General features: G+C 43.6%; 1 protein-coding gene across 1 annotated transcript in view; it reads left to right on the plus strand.

Annotated features, from left to right (window-relative positions):
- Positions 1-18780, plus strand: part of CUBN (cubilin) — a 119021-nt gene that overhangs the window by 95408 nt on the left and 4833 nt on the right. The window contains exons 53-64 of the mRNA XM_072154223.1: positions 448-673; positions 799-986; positions 3808-3964; positions 5674-5823; positions 6532-6726; positions 7675-7804; positions 8750-8967; positions 11772-11977; positions 14466-14628; positions 14990-15198; positions 17754-17901; positions 18557-18738. Coding sequence (XP_072010324.1) covers positions 448-673; positions 799-986; positions 3808-3964; positions 5674-5823; positions 6532-6726; positions 7675-7804; positions 8750-8967; positions 11772-11977; positions 14466-14628; positions 14990-15198; positions 17754-17901; positions 18557-18738 — 2172 coding nt within the window. The remainder of the gene's footprint in view (positions 1-447; positions 674-798; positions 987-3807; positions 3965-5673; positions 5824-6531; positions 6727-7674; positions 7805-8749; positions 8968-11771; positions 11978-14465; positions 14629-14989; positions 15199-17753; positions 17902-18556; positions 18739-18780) is intronic.

The raw sequence follows: 18780 nt of genomic DNA on the forward strand, positions 1-18780 counted from the left end.
TGACTGTAGAATGACCCAGGTTAAGTGGCAGGCATCAGATGTGGACTTCTACTGCATTTATTGTCAATGGGATTGTCAAAGTGATATATTTGAGCGTAGCATTTGGCTGGAGTTGGATCTTCACCACTAAGAAAGTTTGGAGTAAAGGTAAAACTAAAACTTGGACCCGCCCCTTTAATTTTTATCCTGGTGCTCTATTTATTATGGAGGTCGTCTGCAGGACAAGCATTAGAAATATCTCCATATGAAATATAGGCCAATAGACTGGACATAGCCAAAATACAACTTATTATACACTCATGAGCTGAACCTATCAAGGAGATGACTGACAGTCTAATGGGTGAAGGGGATTTCAATATGTCCGATCCTTAAGTTGTGTTAGACCTTAATGCATGAAATATCCCACTAATCCTCTATATATAACTTATGCTTCGTCTTCATTCCCAGTTGTCTTTCGCATATTTGGATCTGGAGCATCATCCTGTTTGTCGTTGGGATTCACTGACACTTGTGAATGGGGCGTCCCCTGAGTCACCCATTATAGGACAATATTGTGGGACTACATCTCCGGGAACAATACAGTCAGGATCTAACAAACTATTAGTCATTTTCAATGCTGACCACTCCGCGAATGGTAACGGGTTTTATGCTAATTGGACATCGGACTCATTAGGTGGGTACTACTTATGGTGCTTATATTTCCCTGTTCTTCTACTTGGCCACCCAGTTGTCCATCTATATGTCCTTTCTACCATTCACCAATTACATTTTATCCCATTTTTTACCATATATTTCCAGGTTGTGGTGGCTACATCCATGCAGATAGCGGCATTATTAAATCTCCAGGTTGGCCTCTAAATTTCCCCAGCAACAGCCGGTGCACATGGACCATCCAGACTCACGAGAGCAGCCATTTTGAACTGACATTCAATGAGAATTTCAATATCCCTAATAGCAATGGAGAATGTGAAAGAAGCTTCCTGAAGGTGAGTAGAAATTATTCTAAGGGGGTTTCTAGGATTTTGACATTTTGATGATCTGTCGTTAGGATAAATGAGTCAACAATATTAGATTGGTGGTGGTTCATCACCTAGTACCGTGATTGATGTTGATGTTGGTGGCACCACTGTATACAAAACCAGAAGTCAGCAGCTCCATATACTGGAAATTTTGCTTTTATTCAAGAGAATGGAAGCTAAGCTGCAGTACCCAGATCTGGCCACTAGACTAGGTATGGAGCTGTGTACTTGTAGCTCCATACTAAATGTTTTTTTACTACTGTGGTGCTGGCTGATGATATCAACTGATAACTGGGGGGTTCTGGATAATAATCCACCACTAATGTGATATTGATGATTTATCTGGAGCACAGATCATCAGATATCGAAGTCCTGGAAAACCCCTTTAACATGGTTTAACTAAAAGTGCATTACAAGGGCACAAGATAAAGGGTTTGTGAGTTATCTGAGCGTTCTTCATTCTGTAGCCCTAACTCACAGAGCTAAGAGAGCAATAGATGGAGACAAGAGATGGTCAGCAACTTACTGACAGGCATCTCCCAGTACAAGAACATTGAGTGGTAAGCGCTAGGTAATATATCTTGGGACAGTTTTAGGAATTTGAAGTTAAGGTTGGGTAATATATTGTGTATCTGTATAGTCCACATTCAGAATATATTGTACTGAGGGGCACCAGGAATCGTAATCCTACACTTAATTTGGGGGAGATTTATCACAAGTGTCTGAAAGCAACTGGAACATTGTTCCAGTTGCCCATGGAAACCAATCAGAGCTCAGCTTTCATTTTATAAACTTCTGTGGGAAAATGAAAGCTGATCTCTGATTTGTTGCCATGAGAAACTAGAACAGTTTTGCTCTCAAACACTTTTGATAAATCTCCCTCATTGACTCTGTCACCCCAAGGTCCATATAGAACTAGTGCTACCCTTCCCATCTGGTTGGTGGAACCATATCAAGATATGGTTAAAGTCACAGCTCACACCCTGTATTGATTGTAAGGAGTAATGAAAGCCATATTTCACCCTCAGCAGGTCACATATCCACTAGATGTTCCTACTGGTGATATATTTGGAGCACTCGCTGCATAGTATAAGAAGACTTTGTTCTCGGGGAAACCACAATGACATTATTTATTGTAGAGTTTGAAAATAAAATCATCTCTTTGAGTCTTTTACCCATACAAGGACAATCTCTTACTAATAGGAGTACATTTACAGATTGTCATTCTTGAGTGCTCAGACTGTGGAAGGGTCCCAAAGGTTTGGAGGAAGAGCTGTTGGACTCTACTCAGAAGACTATAAGTTAGGGATGAATAGGCCCTGAAACGGGACATAAAGCTTCCCATAAAGTAAATCTACCACTAGGCGTAGAAATGAAGTTTAATTTCCATCATACCTTTATTATAATCTGTCCATTTTTCCCGCTTTCAAGAAATTCTCATTTGAATCCATATGCTAATGAGGCAATTGGAGCACCCATGCTGTGTTCTCAACATTGTTATTCCTGCTAAATCACTTCCCTCTTCTTCAAACATTGTCACATGCTTCCCTCAAGACAAATCTCCTGCTTATCTGACAGAGATGGTAGTGGTCCAGCCAGGAATAGCAGTGATCCATGTGCTGAGGACACGTACACCAACTGCCTCATTAGCATAAGGATTAAAATGGGAATTTCTCAGAAACTGCATAATGCACAGAAATAATAATTAGATACTGGGAATCATAGTGCATTTTCCTACAACATGGTGGAAAAGATTATAATGTGTGGGGGAGATGGTGCACATATTTTAAGAGTTCAACATTCATTTTAGAAGAGACCAAATAGATGAGGGTAATTAAAGGAAATCTACCATCAGGATCAAAAATTGTAAGTTGAGCACACATATATATTGGTGTGTGTCCCCTCTTCCAGTATCTACTCTTCTGTAAGATTATTAGGCCCGAATGTTATCAAAAAAGGTTTATAAAATTATGTAAATGAGCCTTAGGGGCTCCGGGCTCCACTAAAATCTATGGAGCCTGGAGCTCCCCAGTTTCATTTGCATAATTTTAAAGCCTTTTTTTTTTTATAAACAAAGGTATAGGAAGCTTAACAAAAAGCGGATCCTGCCAGAGGGGGCACACACCAGTTTGTCAATGTGCTTGGTTTGCAATCCTTCATCCTGGTGGTAGATGTTTTTTAAGTGATATGGGAACCTGGAGTAGGACGTTAACTATTCAATGCTAATGTATAGTCAAATTTTATTTCCTGGGTAGGCTGTTGCTTTAAAGGTGTTTTCCTATAAATTCCATAAATCCACAGATATACTGCACATGAGGCCAGTGGAATCAGCCGAGCATTGTTCTGAAATAGACTGAACTAAGCGGCAAGTGACATGCTTAAAGGGGTTTTTCATTAAAGATATTGATGCATCCTGTGAGCTGAGAAAGAGCTCGTTCTCCGTTCCATCGATCCCTAAGGGAACTTGTAGGACATGTCGATGTCAGAAGTCATCAATACAAGGCTGCTAAGGGGGGCTTGGGGTGTCCCATTCTTCCAATCTCAGGGGTTACCTGCAATCCGACCCCTTGTAATCAGACTTTTATCCCCTATACTATGGATAGGGAAGATAAATGTCACCCCTTTAAATAAACCCTTTAATGCTCTTCCCAGGATAAGTAAGAACTTGTATAGACCGTATCATCTTCACATAAGTCCGACCTTTTAGGCTCCTAGACTTTTTAGACATATGTAGCTTTAATCTTGACATTTTTTTAATAGAAATCTTAATTTTTCTCTGTTTTTCCAGGTGTGGAGCGGTAATAAAGAGACAGATGAGGTCCTGTTATTAAGAGCCTGTGGTAATACGGTCCCCGCTCGCGTCATCTCCCCCAGCAGTGTGGTGAAATTAACCTTCCAATCACAGGACAACCAAGGAAGCGGCTTCATGGCCAACTTCAATAGCAGTAAGCAGGGGCGTAACTACAAGGGTAGCAGCCATAGCAGCTGCTATGGGGCCTGCAGTGTCAGGGGGCCCCAGCATCTGCAGTATTGGGTGTGTATATGCTGGATGTGTGTGTGTGTGGTGTATATATACTCTATGTATGTCTATGCTGTATTTGTGTATATGCTGGATGTGTGTATATATATACTGTATTTGTGTGTATAAACTGTATTGATATTTATGCTGTATTTGTGTATATGGTGTGTTAGGATACAAATATGTATATTTTTTAAGTGGGTCCCATTCAGAAGTCTCTCCTCGTTACACCACTGGTAGTAAGTGAAGCCCTAAGAAGGTCCACAACCAAAACCTGGAGGACATGAACCCCCAAAATCCAAAAAATCATATAATAGAGCCCGGGTTTATTACTTCCCTTTTGATCATTATTAGAAGCTTTCAAGATTTTATAGCTCCGTCCTGGGTCAATGTCAAGATTTGGATCCGTACATTTACATTGTGTGTGTTTTTCATATGCTATTTGCTTTTAAGAGACCAGAGATCTAATAAGAAGCAGAAGTAGAAGAATCAGTCTGATCAGTACAATATAATTTCACAATCCCGGCTGAGCCCAGCACATGTCAGCAACGTGCCGGAGCATAGGGACCATCAGGATTTAAAGAGATACTAATCCTAAATGAATAGAAATAAGAGGCTCTCATGGTCAGCCTTGACCTGTGTGTTCATGTCTGAGAAGGGCATGAGTGACCTCCAACCTGCTCTCCATGAATACAATTTATCCACGTCCTTAAAGGAAACCTACCATTTGCTTTGATGCATTATGAAGCAAACATACCCTGAGAATGCTGTAGCTACACTGATGCAGGAACATATCTTGGTTAATCCCTGAGCTGAGTGGTTTTGCTGATAAAACAGATATAACATTATGATAATCAAGCTCTGTCGCTTCTATGGCTGCTCAGCACTTCTCCTAGCATGTGAGTTATTCTCTGCTGCACAGGATGATGTAATCTCTAGGTTGTGCCTGAAGGCAGAATAATCAATTGCTGCACCATCCCCCAGCTGCTGTGTGTGAGTGATCCAGCTTAGGTTAGTCCTGTCTTGACTAACCTACATTTGTAATTACAAGCTCCGTGTCTAATGTGTTGATCTAGGCAGCCAGCCTGACCCAGCTTTCCCAAGGTCCTAAATGTTATAGTAGTTTTTTCAGCAAAACCACTCAGCTCAGGGATTAACCAAGATATGATCCTGCATCAGTGTAGCTACAGTATTCTCAAGGTATGTTTGCATCATAATGCATCAAATCAAATGGTAGGTTTCCTTTAAAGAGTACCTGTCAGCAGGTTTTACCCCACTAAACTACAAGCCACTGCAGGTAGAGTATGAAATGTCCTTTCTAGAAATCCCTCTTTTATGTGAAATGTCCTTCCAAAGTCAGGAAAATCTGACTCTTCTCGCCTCATTTCCATCCAATTTGAGGCCACCCCTGGCTGCATCATTATTAGAGCTAGTGTGAAATAATCTTATTAGTATCATTGTATTACCTAAGTGTTGTCTGTTCTGTCTCTATGATTTGTTATCAATGTCCAGGCGATGTTACCCCCAACACTCAGCGCCTTTGCCCCCTCTTTTCGGGTGCAGTCATTGCTCACCTCATGTCTATTAGCACAGAGATCTTTCATTCATCATCACACGTCTGGTTGTATCTTGCAGGATGTGGTGCAAACTTCACAAAGTCAAGCGGTCGAATCGTGTCTTTAAATTATCCAAATAAATATGAGAACAACCTAAACTGCAATTATACCATCCAGGCGGACAACGACATGTTCATCGTCCTCACCTTCCTCACCTTTGAACTTGAGTGTGAGTATCTACACAACTTATTGGAGATAAACCTAATAAAAGGGGTTACTGTACATACCCGAGTGTAAGCCGAGGCTCCTAATTTAACAAAAAAATCGATTCAAGTATAAGCCTAGGGTGGGATCTGCAGCAGTTACTCTTTAATATAATGTCCAGTAGCCTCCCCTTGTTAATAAAATTTCCCGCAGATCCCCCTTAATAATGTAATGTCCCACAGAGCCCCATTATTTTTTTTGGAACGGAATGTAATTGGTTACAAAACAAAATAAACAATATTTATCATAACGATTCCCTTTCGCCCCTGATCCGGCTTTGCCCTGTTTCCTGTTCTCTCTACTTCCTGCCCCTTTCGAAACACAGGAAATGACTGCTCGGCCAATCGCTGACCACTTATCTTCCTATACTGACCAAAGGGGTGGTGCCAAGTTTGAGTTTTATCCCAAATGCACAGGATGGGGGGTGACATGTGATAAATGGGGTTCCAACTACTGGGATCCCCACCAGACTTGGTACAGCTCCTTTAACTCCAGCCTAAGGGTCCTCCTAGATTTTGGGATCATTACGACTTAGGCCAATGGGGAAAAGACTTAGGCCATGGAGGTAGAAGTTGGGCATATAAAGCCTCCCAGTTGACCCATAATCACCAACAACACCAACTATTGCATCACATCAGGGTATAAAGCTCAACGTGTCCAATTTCCTTTACAGCCAGTACATCGTCATATTCTTGTAACAGGGACAGGGTGCAGATATCCGGTGATGTGCCTACTCCCGGGAGCTCTGTGAACCTCTGTGGTAACACCATTCCCGCCCCAATCAGCAGCAGAGGAACAATGTTCATCAATCTCTATACAAACTCTAACGTTACCATGCATGGATTTATGGCGACCTACAGAATGTACCGTAAGTACCTCCATGTGGCCTTATCATCACTTATTTCTCCATGGACTGAACTAACGTATTTTTCGGACTACAAGGCGCACAAAAAATCCTTTGATTTTCTCAGAAATCAAAGGTGCGCCTTATAGTCCAGTGCGCCTTATATACGAACCTTACTTACAGACAACAGCTGCCTTGAACTGTGCACAGGTCTGCCACCTGCTGGTCATTCATCCTTATAGTCAGGTGCGCCTTATAATCTGGTGCGCCTTATATACGAACCTAGACATTTTAGCAGGCATTTATTGATGGTGCGCCTTATACTCCGGTGCGCCTTATAGTCTGAAAAATACTGTACTTCAAACACAGACTGTATTAATTTGGTTTTATGAGGCCCCCTGGAGATCTGTGTCATGTTTGCGTATGCTGTTAGTAGAAGCAGGACTATGAAAAATGTGTATATTGTTCTAGGAGGTGTCTCCTCACACTGCTCTGCTCTTAGCTGCTCTACAGCCTTTCCCCTCTGCGTTGAATAACTTCTGTAAGATTCAACCAGAAGCTTGCTACAGCAGAGTAGAAGGAGGGGATGTTGAGTATCACAGACCATAGAGCTCAGAGCACAGCAGTGTGAGGAGAAAATAAAAAATATACATACAAATTTTTGTAATCCTGGTGCTAATAACAACATGTATAAAAAGTATGACTACAAGGATTCCACAACGAATTTAAAGGGGTTGGCCACTTTCAGCAGAGCTCAGACATGTACAAATAGAATCATGGAGAGTTTTCACACAGCACAAAAGTAAGGGGCAGGACAGCTGAAGCACACGATGAACATTCAGAAATTATTATTAAGTAAATCTCTGTGCCCAGTAAAGGCACAAAAGCAACTTAAGTAAAAGAGTGCCCAACCCCTTTAATGTACCCCATATCATGTACCAGAGTCATTGAGTTACCCATTCTATGTTTCAGCTTGTGGAGGAACATATAATAGATCTTCTGGCACCTTAAGGAGCCCAACGCATTCATTCACTAACTACCACAACAACATGAACTGCACCTATCTCATTACCATAGAAGAAAACAAGGTCATCGAACTCAAGTAAGTTAAAAATTAAAAAGTACTTACCTTTCAGATACTCAGCCCCTTTAATCTTCCAGGAATCCCCTATGAATAAATAGACATTTGGGTTTTGTCCAATCAGTACTGTCAGTGCTAAAATGTTCAGGCATCCACCCACTTGACTCCTCGGTCAACATTGCCTGTATACATTTTGATTCCTGGGTCACACCCACAAAAATATTCAAGAGGAGTAACAGAGGTAACGTTTTAAGGAAAAATGCTCCTCAGTTGATATTTCTGCAAAGAAATGTATTGCAAAGTGTATTATATTTCTATTTTGGGGGCTTCTGTGGGTCTTCAAATTGTTCCAAGCCTCTTTAAATAAGTACATTTTACTACCTCTTACATTTGGAGATGAACGTTCCCCGTAGGGGACCATTACAGAGATTCAGGGACTTTGAATTGTCTTTATATTCCCCACTGAGATATCAGTCCTGGTATCTGACTATTATAATCCTCTCCATTGTCAGCTGAGCAAAAGTAGGGGTCTGTGTTATGATAATTTTACACTGGTCAGAGAAAATTATCATAACACACGCCCCCTACTCCATTCCAGCTCCTTCTCAGTAGAGAGGATTAGCTTGGTCAGATACTGGGACTTATATCTCAGCAACTGTAGAGAAAATTCAAAGTGCCCCTGGATCCGTGTAGAAGCCCCTACAGAATGGTATGTTCATCTCCGAATGTGTGTGAAAGGTCCTCTTTCCTGGAAAACCTTAAGGCTCCTGGTTTGAGGGCTGTGGCTTCCAGATTAGACCCAGTCAAGGTGACTGCCAGGTCACTCCTGGTCCCCTGACCACAGACACTTCCGTCTTCTGTTATTTTTTGCTGAAGTTTGTCCCATCCCCATAATGTTTTCCTTAATTCATAAATTAACCCCTTTTATCCTAAATATGCTACATATGTTCTAATGCTCATTTACAGATTCAATGAGTTTGATGTCGAGGGGTCGGGTTCCTGTTCATATGATCATGTTTCCATCTATGATGGATCAAACATCTATGGCAGATATCTCGGAAAGTTCTGTGGGAAAGTTCTACCTCCGGTTATAAGAAGCCAAAGTAACAACCTATTCCTGGTCTTCTACACGGACGGTCACACAGGTGGGGCTGGCTGGAGAGCCTCCTATAGACAGACGTTAGGTAAGTACTTCCTCCATTACAAGATGAATGTATAACTTTATGAGCCAGCTGATATGTAACACACCCCAACGGGGCTGAGATTAACACGTATGTAGTTAGAGAAGTTGGTGGTGGGCGGCTTGTAGGCCAGGACTTGGGTGGCATGGCTACTTGTAGCACCAAGTCCTTGGGTAGGCCTCATCCACCCCTGTCATGGTGGACCAAGTGTTTACCCCAGGCTTACTTTACACCAAAAAATCGTGCTTTTGAATAATTTTTGGTACACGCCCTCTTTTCTCGCTAGACAACTCCCCTTTTCCCATGGCCACATCCCATTTGCCGTTACTTGTCGTAGCACTTTTTAAAAAAAAAAACTATCAATAATTTGAGACCGTTTTTAGGTGCAAATTAGAATATCTGACAGAAAAGATACTTCTGCCCCGTTGGGTTGTGGGCGTCACACTGAAGCGCGCTTCCTCGGGGTGGGTGAGTGCAGATAAATAACATCACATGGGTCTCCGGACGTCAGTGACCTCAGAATACCTCATGGTAATGAGCGGCCACAGATCACATGACAAGCAGATGACAGATTTCTACAGTATTTTACAGGGAAGAGTTGGAAAAAATCCAAAACTTGTAGTAAATATAGAAATACAGGGATTTATTAGGCCTGTTCTAGTTGCCCATGGCAACCAATCAGAGCTCAGCTTTCATTTTCCCACAGCAGGTAATAAACTGAAAGCTGAGCTCTGATTGGTTGTCTCTGATTGAACTACTAAAACAGTTTTGCTCTCAGACGCTTGTGATAAATCTTCCCGACTCTTACACATTGCAGTTACACTAGACTAGACAGTACTTTGTAGATTATATTAGATCGCCATTTAGTAAGACCCATTTAATGAATGGGGGCCCCATTCATCTGTCACACTCAGGGAAACTTGTGCACCCGAATTCTCCTGATGATAATGCCTGCTCAAAAGGAGATGTGTCACCCAATTTTATCCCATTACCAGCCCCCTCAGGTAGGGGATGAAATGTCCTTTCCAGAATTTCCTCTTTTATATCAAATCTCACCCGTTTATCAATAATTTAAAAAAAATCTCCTCCAAAGGCATGTGATAATGATCTGAGAAAAGTCACTTTTTGCCAGAGATGAGTCACACTGAGAGGCAACTAAAAATATACTGCAGCTGGGAATGTGAGCTGCAAAAATTCTACTAATCCAAATCCCGACTGTGTCTTTACCTGTCTGTTCTGTAGATTACAGAACCACAAGCCTGATGCAATTGGAAAGATGAGATTCTTATCTTACCATGGTATCTAGGCACTATAGAACCCAAGATAGGGGAGTCTGGAGTGCTCTATCAACCTCTAAAAGTGACTCATCTCAAGCGAAAAGTGACTCATTTCAGCTTATACGTATATGACTTCAGAGATGCTTTTTTTAAAAGAGGTAAATGGGCGGGTTTGAAAAATAAAAGAGGGAACCCCTCTAACAGACCATGTCAATCCCTGGATGTTCCTCTGTGTGTAGTGTTTGGCACAGTCCTTATTACATTCTGCGGGGCGAGGCTCGTGATGGGTGTGACAACGTCTCACAGTGACTTCTGCTTTTCTTCACTTGTGACACTTGTTACTCACCGGATCGGTGGTGACTCACACTCACGCTCCCTACAACCTAATACACTGTATACATTGTGATCAAACTCATATGACTCGGGGTCCATTCTGTAGAAATAGATACCAGAGGGACTGCTCTGGGGTCTGTGTAATGGAGGGACTGGTCTGGGGTCTGTGTAGTGGAGGGACCGGTCTGGGGTCTGTGTAGTGGAGGGACTGGTCTGGGGTCTGTGTAGTGGAGGGACTGGTCTGGGGTCTGTGTAATGGAGGGACTGGTCTGGGGTCTGTGTAACAGAGGGACCGGTCTGGGGTCTGTGTAGTGGAGGGACCGGTCTGGGGTCTGTGTAGTGGAGGGACCGGTCTGGGGTCTGTGTAGTGGAGGGACCGGTCTGGGGTCTGTATAGTGGAGGGACTGGTCTGGGGTCTGTGTAATGGAGAGACTGGTCTGGGGTCTGTGTAGTGGAGGGACTGGTCTGGGGTCTGTGTAATGGAGGGACCGGCCTGGGGTCTGTGTAACAGAGGGACCGGTCTAGGGTCTGTGTAACAGAGGGACCGGTCTGGGGTCTGTGTAACGGAGGGACCGGTCTGGGGTCTGTGTAACGGAGGGACCGGTCTGGGGTCTGTGTAACAGAGGGACCGGTCTGGGGTCTGTGTAACAGAGGGACCGGTCTGGGGTCTGTGTAACAGAGGGACCGGTCTGGGGTCTGTGTAACAGAGGGACCGGTCTGGGGTCTGTGTAACAGAGGGACCGGTCTGGGGTCTGTGTAACAGAGGGACCGGTCTTAGGTCTGTGTAACAGAGGGACCGGTCTGGGGTCTGTGTAACGGAGGGACCGGTCTGGGGTCTGTGTAATGGAGGGACCGGTCTGGGGTCTGTGTAATGGAGGGACCGGTCTGGGGTCTGTGTAATGGAGGGACCGGTCTGGGGTCTGTGTAATGGAGGGACCGGTCTGGGGTCTGTGTAATGGAGGGACCGGTCTGGGGTCTGTGTAATGGAGGGACCGGTCTGGGTTTAGATTTCAGATGAATCCCGGTAACCAGCAGAGACATAATGCAGAAGTATTTGGTAGCTTGGATGTTGTGTTGTGCTGCCCCCTGCTGGAGTGATACAATATATCAATCAACTCGCTTTATTATTTTTGCAGGAAAGGTGCAGAATAAAACTTCTATTCTTGAACTGATGACATTTTATCTTTATTTGTATAGGACCAGAACAAGGATGTGGCGGGTACCTGACTAACACCACCGGTGGATTCGGTTCTCCAGACTCGAACGGTGATGGGAAATATGACAAGAGCCTGGACTGTGTCTGGAATATTGTGGCCCCTATAAACAAACAGATAAACCTGACATTCAGCTCCTTCTACCTGGAGGCGCAGTCCTCTGGATCCTGCAGATATGATTATGTCAAAGTAAGAAGATATTTTACCTGCAATGTTACTAATAACCTGAAATCACAGGGGGGCGCTAGTAACATGACAGCCAGAGAACTGGACAGAAAACAAGAGTTTTTTCTTGCTTAATACATTCAATATGTTCTTGTCACATTGATACTAGATCCAGAAGATGTGATAATAATTTACAATAAATGTCATTTTCCAGGTATATTTCTCCCTCCAGGGGGCATTGGGGGGGGGGGGGGCACGACCGGACTTCACTTATTGTGGGCACCCTACAGAACATATGGCGCATGCACAGTGCTTCACCTGGTGCGTGCATTAGCCTTAGTGACCTATTCTTCATGTTGGGGGCTCATTATGCTCTGATGCAGCACGCACAAGAAAAGTTATGGTGTATACACCAACTCCGGAACATATGGCGCATGCGCAGTGCTTCACCTGCTGTGTGCATTAGCCTTAGTGACCTATTCTTCATGTTGTGGGTCATTATGCTCTGATGCAGCACGCACAAGAAAAGTTATGGTGTATACACCAACTCCGGAACATATGGCGCATACGCAGTGCTTCACCTGCTGCGTGCATTAGCATTAGTGACCTATTCTTCGTGTTGGGGGCTCATTATGCTCTGATGCACTATGCACAAGAAAAGTTATGGTGTATACACCAACTCCGGAACATATGGCGCATGCGCAGTGCTGCACCTGCTGCGTGCATTAGCCTCAGTGACCTATTTTTCATGTTGGGGGTCATTATGCTCTGATGCACCATGCACAAGAAAAGTTATGGTGTATACACCAACTCCGGAACATATGGCGCATGCGCAGTGCTTCACTTGCTGCGTACATTAGCATTAGTGACCTATTCTTCGTGTTGGGGGCTCATTATGCTCTGATGCACTATGCACAAGAAAAGTTATGGTGTATACACCAACTCCGGAACATATGGCGCATGCGCAGTGCTTCACTTGCTGCGTACATTAGCATTAGTGACCTATTCTTCGTGTTGGGGGCTCATTATGCTCTGATGCAGCACGCACAAGAAAAGTTATGGTGTATACACCAACTCCGGAACATATGGCGCATGCGCAGTGCTTCACCTGCTGTGTGCATTAGCCTTAGTGACCTATTCTTCATGTTGTGGGTCATTATGCTCTGATGCAGCACGCACAAGAAAAGTTATGGTGTATACACCAACTCCGGAACATATGGCGCATGCGCAGTGCTTCACCTGCTGCGTGCATTAGCATTAGTGACCTATTCTTCGTGTTGGGGGCTCATTATGCTCTGATGCACTATGCACAAGAAAAGTTATGGTGTATACACCAACTCCGGAACATATGGCGCATGCGCAGTGCTGCACCTGCTGCGTGCATTAGCCTCAGTGACCTATTTTTCATGTTGGGGGTCATTATGCTCTGATGCACCATGCACAAGAAAAGTTATGGTGTATACACCAACTCCGGAACATATGGCGCATGCGCAGTGCTGCACCTGCTGCGTGCATTAGCCTCAGTGACCTATTTTTCATGTTGGGGGTCATTATGCTCTGATGCACCATGCACAAGAAAAGTTATGGTGTATACACCAACTCCGGAACATATGGCGCATGCGCAGTGCTGCACCTGCTGCGTGCATTAGCCTCAGTGACCTATTTTTCATGTTGGGGGTCATTATGCTCTGATGCACCATGCACAAGAAAAGTTATGGTGTATACACCAACTCCGGAACATATGGCGCATGCGCAGTGCTTCACTTGCTGCGTACATTAGCATTAGTGACCTATTCTTCGTGTTGGGGGCTCATTATGCTCTGATGCACTATGCACAAGAAAAGTTATGGTGTATACACCAACTCCGGAACATATGGCGCATGCGCAGTGCTTCACTTGCTGCGTACATTAGCATTAGTGACCTATTCTTCGTGTTGGGGGCTCACTATGCTATGATGCCCCCTGCACAAGAAAAGTTATGGTGTATGCACCCACTCCGGAACATATGGTGCATGCGCAGTGCTTCACCTGCTGTGTGCATTAACCATAGTGACCTATTCTTCATGTTGGGGGCTCATTATGCTATGATGCACCATGCACAAGAAAAGTTATGGTGTATACACCCACTCCGGAACATATGACGCATGCGCAGTGCTTCACCTGCTGTGTGCATTAGCCTCAGTGACCTATTTTTCATGTTGTGGGCTCACTATGCTGTGATGCACAAGAAAAGTAATGGTGTATACACCCACTCCGCAAAATATGGTGCATGCGTAGTGACTTCACCTACTTTGGACCTCAGCCTGTGTGACCTACTGTTCACATTTTGAGGTCTGGCGCATACTCATCTTGGACAGATTGCTATTGTAAGTGAATTAATAACAGATACACCCACTCCTGCATAAATTTTGATCTCACCTAAAATAAATAACATCTTCTCACCTATAAGCGTCATGTGGGTAATACCTGCTGGTCAGTTTATCCGTCCTAGTAATGATTTCTCTTATTTCAGATATTTGATGGCAGCAGCACTAATAGCAGTCTACAGGGAACGTACTGCGGTTCCGCTCTCCCTGCGCACTTCCTATCATCAAGCAACACTCTCACCGTGTGGTTTGTCACCGACTGGATGGTGGAGCTGGCCGGCTTCAACGCTACTTATATCATGTCTGATTGTGAGTATTCTCTAGTCAATGAGGCGTCTCCACTCAAGCTTAGGCTACATGCACACCACCCAGGACGGAAGAGCCATGGCCGGGGGGGAAGAAGATGGGGGGGAGTGCTCCTCACCCCTCCCCTCTGCATAGAAGGACGAGAGGACTCGTCCACAATCCAGCATAAGATAGGACGAGTCCTATGTTTTGCGGCACCCCTGTCCAGCCAGGTCCCGGTGCGGTGAGACAAGGTGATCCAGATGACCATAATGACCTGGCTGATGAAACTAATTAAACTTGGATCTTCTAGTTAGTTGACATTTTAGTATAGAAAGACATAACAGATGGACATAAGAAATGACCATAGTGTTCCTTATTGCAGTGTTATGTGGAGGAGTCTACAATGCAACGTCATCTATAACTACTACAACGTCACCAAATTATCCAAATCACTACCCACCATTCACAAACTGTATGTGGACCATTGACTCTCCAGAAAAGGAAAATGTAAAAGTCAAGATTCAGTCCTTCCATCTTCAGGCTGGAACCGACTGCTCCAGTAACTACCTGGAGGTCAAAGACTCACCTGCGGTAAGTCACACCGATCATGACGTTACTTATCCTGTATTATACCCCAGAGTTGCACTCACTATTCTGCTGCTGGTGCAGACACTGTGTACATACATGACATTACTTATCCTGTACTGATCCTGAGTTACATCCTGTATTATACCCCAGAGCTGCACTCACTATTCTGCTGCTGGTGCAGTCACTGTGTACATACATGACATTACTTATCCTGTACTGATCCTGAGTTACATCCTGTATTATACCCCAGAGCTGCACTCACTATTCTGCTGCTGGTGCAGTCACTGTGTACATACATGACATTACTTATCCTGTACTGATCCTGAGTTACATCCTGTATTATACCCCAGAGCTGCACTCACTATTCTGCTACTGGTGAAGTCACTGTACATACATAACATTACTTATCCTGTACTGATCCTGAGTTACATCCTGTATTATACCCCAGAGCTGCACTCACTATTCTGCTGCTGGTGTAGTCACTGTGTACATACATGACATTACTTATCCTGTACTGATCCTGAGTTACATCCTGTATTATACTCCAGAGCTGCACTCACTATTCTGCTGCTGGTGCAGTCACTGTGTACATACATGACATTACTTATCCTGTACTGATCCTGAGTTACATCCTGTATTATACTCCAGAGCTGCACTCACTATTCTGCTGCTGGTGCAGTCACTGTGTACATACATGACATTACTTATCCTGTACTGATCCTGAGTTACATCCTGTATTATACTCCAGAGCTGCACTCAGTATTCTGCTGCTGGTGCAGTCACTGTGTACATACATGACATTACTTACCCTGTACTGATCCTGAGTTACATCCTGTATTATACTCCAGAGCTGCACTCACTATTCTGCTGCTGGTGCAGTCACTGTGTACATACATGACATTACTTATCCTGTACTGATCCTGAGTTACATCCTGTATTATACTCCAGAGCTGCACTCACTATTCTGCTGCTGGTGCAGTCACTGTGTACATACATGACATTACTTATCCTGTACTGATCCTGAGTTACATCCTGTATTATACCCCAGAGCTGCACTCACTATTCTGCTGCTGGTGCAGTCACTGTGTACATACATGGCATTACTTATCCTGTACTGATCCTGAGTTACATCCTGTATTATACTGCAGATCTGCACTCAGTATTCTGCTGCTGGTGCAGTCACTTTGTACATACATGACATTACTTATCCTGTACTGATCCTGAGTTACATCCTGTATTATACTCCACAGCTGCACTCACTATTCTGCTGCTGGTGTAGTCACTGTGTACATACATGACATTACTTATCCTGTACTGATCCTGAGTTACACCCTGTATTATACCCCAGAGCTGCACTCACTATTCTGCTGCTGGTGCAGTCACTGTGTACATACATGACATTACTTACCCTGTACTGATCCTGAGTTACATCCTGTATTATACTCCAGAGCTGCACTCACTATTCTGCTGCTGGTGCAGTCACTGTGTACATACATGACATTACTTACCCTGTACTGATCCTGAGTTACATCCTGTATTATACTCCAGAGCTGCACTCACTATTCTGCTGCTGGTGCAGTCACTGTGTACATACATGACATTACTTATCCTGTACTGATCCTGAGTTACATCCTGTATTATACTCCAGAGCTGCACTCACTATTCTGCTGCTGGTGCAGTCACTGTGTACATACATGACATTACTTATCCTGTACTGATCCTGAGTTACATCCTGTATTATACCCCAGAGCTGCACTCACTATTCTGCTGCTGGTGCAGTCACTGTGTACATACATGACATTACTTATCCTGTACTGTTCCTTAGTTACATCCTGTATTATACTCCAGAGCTGCACTCACTATTCTGCTGCTGGTGCAGTCACTGTGTACATACATGACATTACTTATCCTGTACTGATCCTGAGTTACATCCTGTATTATACCCCAGAGCTACACTCACTATTCTGCTGCTGGTGCAGTCACTGTGTACATACATGACATTACTTATCCTGTACTGATTCTGAGTTACATCCTGTATTATACCCCAGAGCTGCACTCACTATTCTGCTGCTGGTGCAGTCACTGTGTACATACATGGCATTACTTATCCTGTACTGATCCTGAGTTACATCCTGTATTATACTGCAGATCTGCACTCAGTATTCTGCTGCTGGTGCAGTCACTTTGTACATACATGACATTACTTATCCTGTACTGATCCTGAGTTACATCCTGTATTATACTCCACAGCTGCACTCACTATTCTGCTGCTGGTGTAGTCACTGTGTACATACATGACATTACTTATCCTGTACTGATCCTGAGTTACACCCTGTATTATACCCCAGAGCTGCACTCACTATTCTGCTGCTGGTGCAGTCACTGTGTACATACATGACATTACTTATCCTGTACTGATCCTGAGTTACATCCTGTATTATACCCCAGAGCTGCACTCACTATTCTGCTGCTGGTGCAGTCACTGTGTACATACATGACATTACTTATCCTGTACTGATCCTGAGTTACATCCTGTATTATACTTTTTTCATCTTCAGGGTGCCCTAGGACAGGTCCACAGATATTGCGGCAATGAAACCTTTGAAATACCAGAGTTTTATTCCTATGGACGTACAGCGGTTATAACTTTTAAGTCACAGGAATTCGTTTCTGGCAATGGCCTCACTTTTACATATCAAATCGCCAGTAAGTTTAATCTTTTTGGTTCAAATATATCATATCTAGATTAAGGGGCAGCACGGTGGCTCAGTGGTTAGCATTACAGCCTTGCAGTGCTGGGAACCTGGGTTCAAGTCAACATTTGCAAAGAGTTTGTATGTTCTCTCCGTGTTTGCGTGGGTTTACTCCGGGTCCTCCGGTTTCCTCCCACACTCCAAAACATACTGGCAGGTTGATTACATTGTGAGCCCCATGGGGACAGGGACTGATTTGACAAGCTCTGTGCAGCGCTGAGTAATCTGTGTGCGCTATATAAATAAAGGAATTATTATTATTTTTTGTAAGTTTTGGACAACTTTCATCTAATGTCTGTGATCAGAGAAAGTTTGACTAATAAATGACAAACTTCTTAGAGGGGTGTCCTCATGTATAGTATTCATAGCATATCCACAGGATATGTTAGAAATAGGTGACATATTTGGGTCCCATGCCGGCAATGCACCTATCTCGAAGACAGGGGTCAGCTGACCTCCTTTCCTCTCCAGTCATTGGTTACAGTCTCAACTACTTCATACTACCTCTATACATCTTTGCCCTATGCATATATATATATATATATATATATATATATATATATATATATATATACTGATGAATGATGACCCCCTTCTTCTCATTACAGACTGTAGCCGGGAATACAACCAGTCATTTGGTTACCTAAAAAGTCCAGGATGGCCGGGGAGTTACCCAAACAAACTGGAATGTGACATAATCCTCAGAGCTCCGGAGAAACACTCAATATCCCTCTTCTTCCATTCATTTCATCTAGAAGACATTAGCTCCACATGTTATGACTTCTTAGAAGTAAGTGCGTTCTGTAGTCAGAATTCTACCCGACTTTCTCTT

Source organism: Engystomops pustulosus, chromosome 5 (assembly GCF_040894005.1).
Source record: "Engystomops pustulosus chromosome 5, aEngPut4.maternal, whole genome shotgun sequence".
NCBI classification, from domain to species: domain Eukaryota; kingdom Metazoa; phylum Chordata; class Amphibia; order Anura; family Leptodactylidae; genus Engystomops; species Engystomops pustulosus.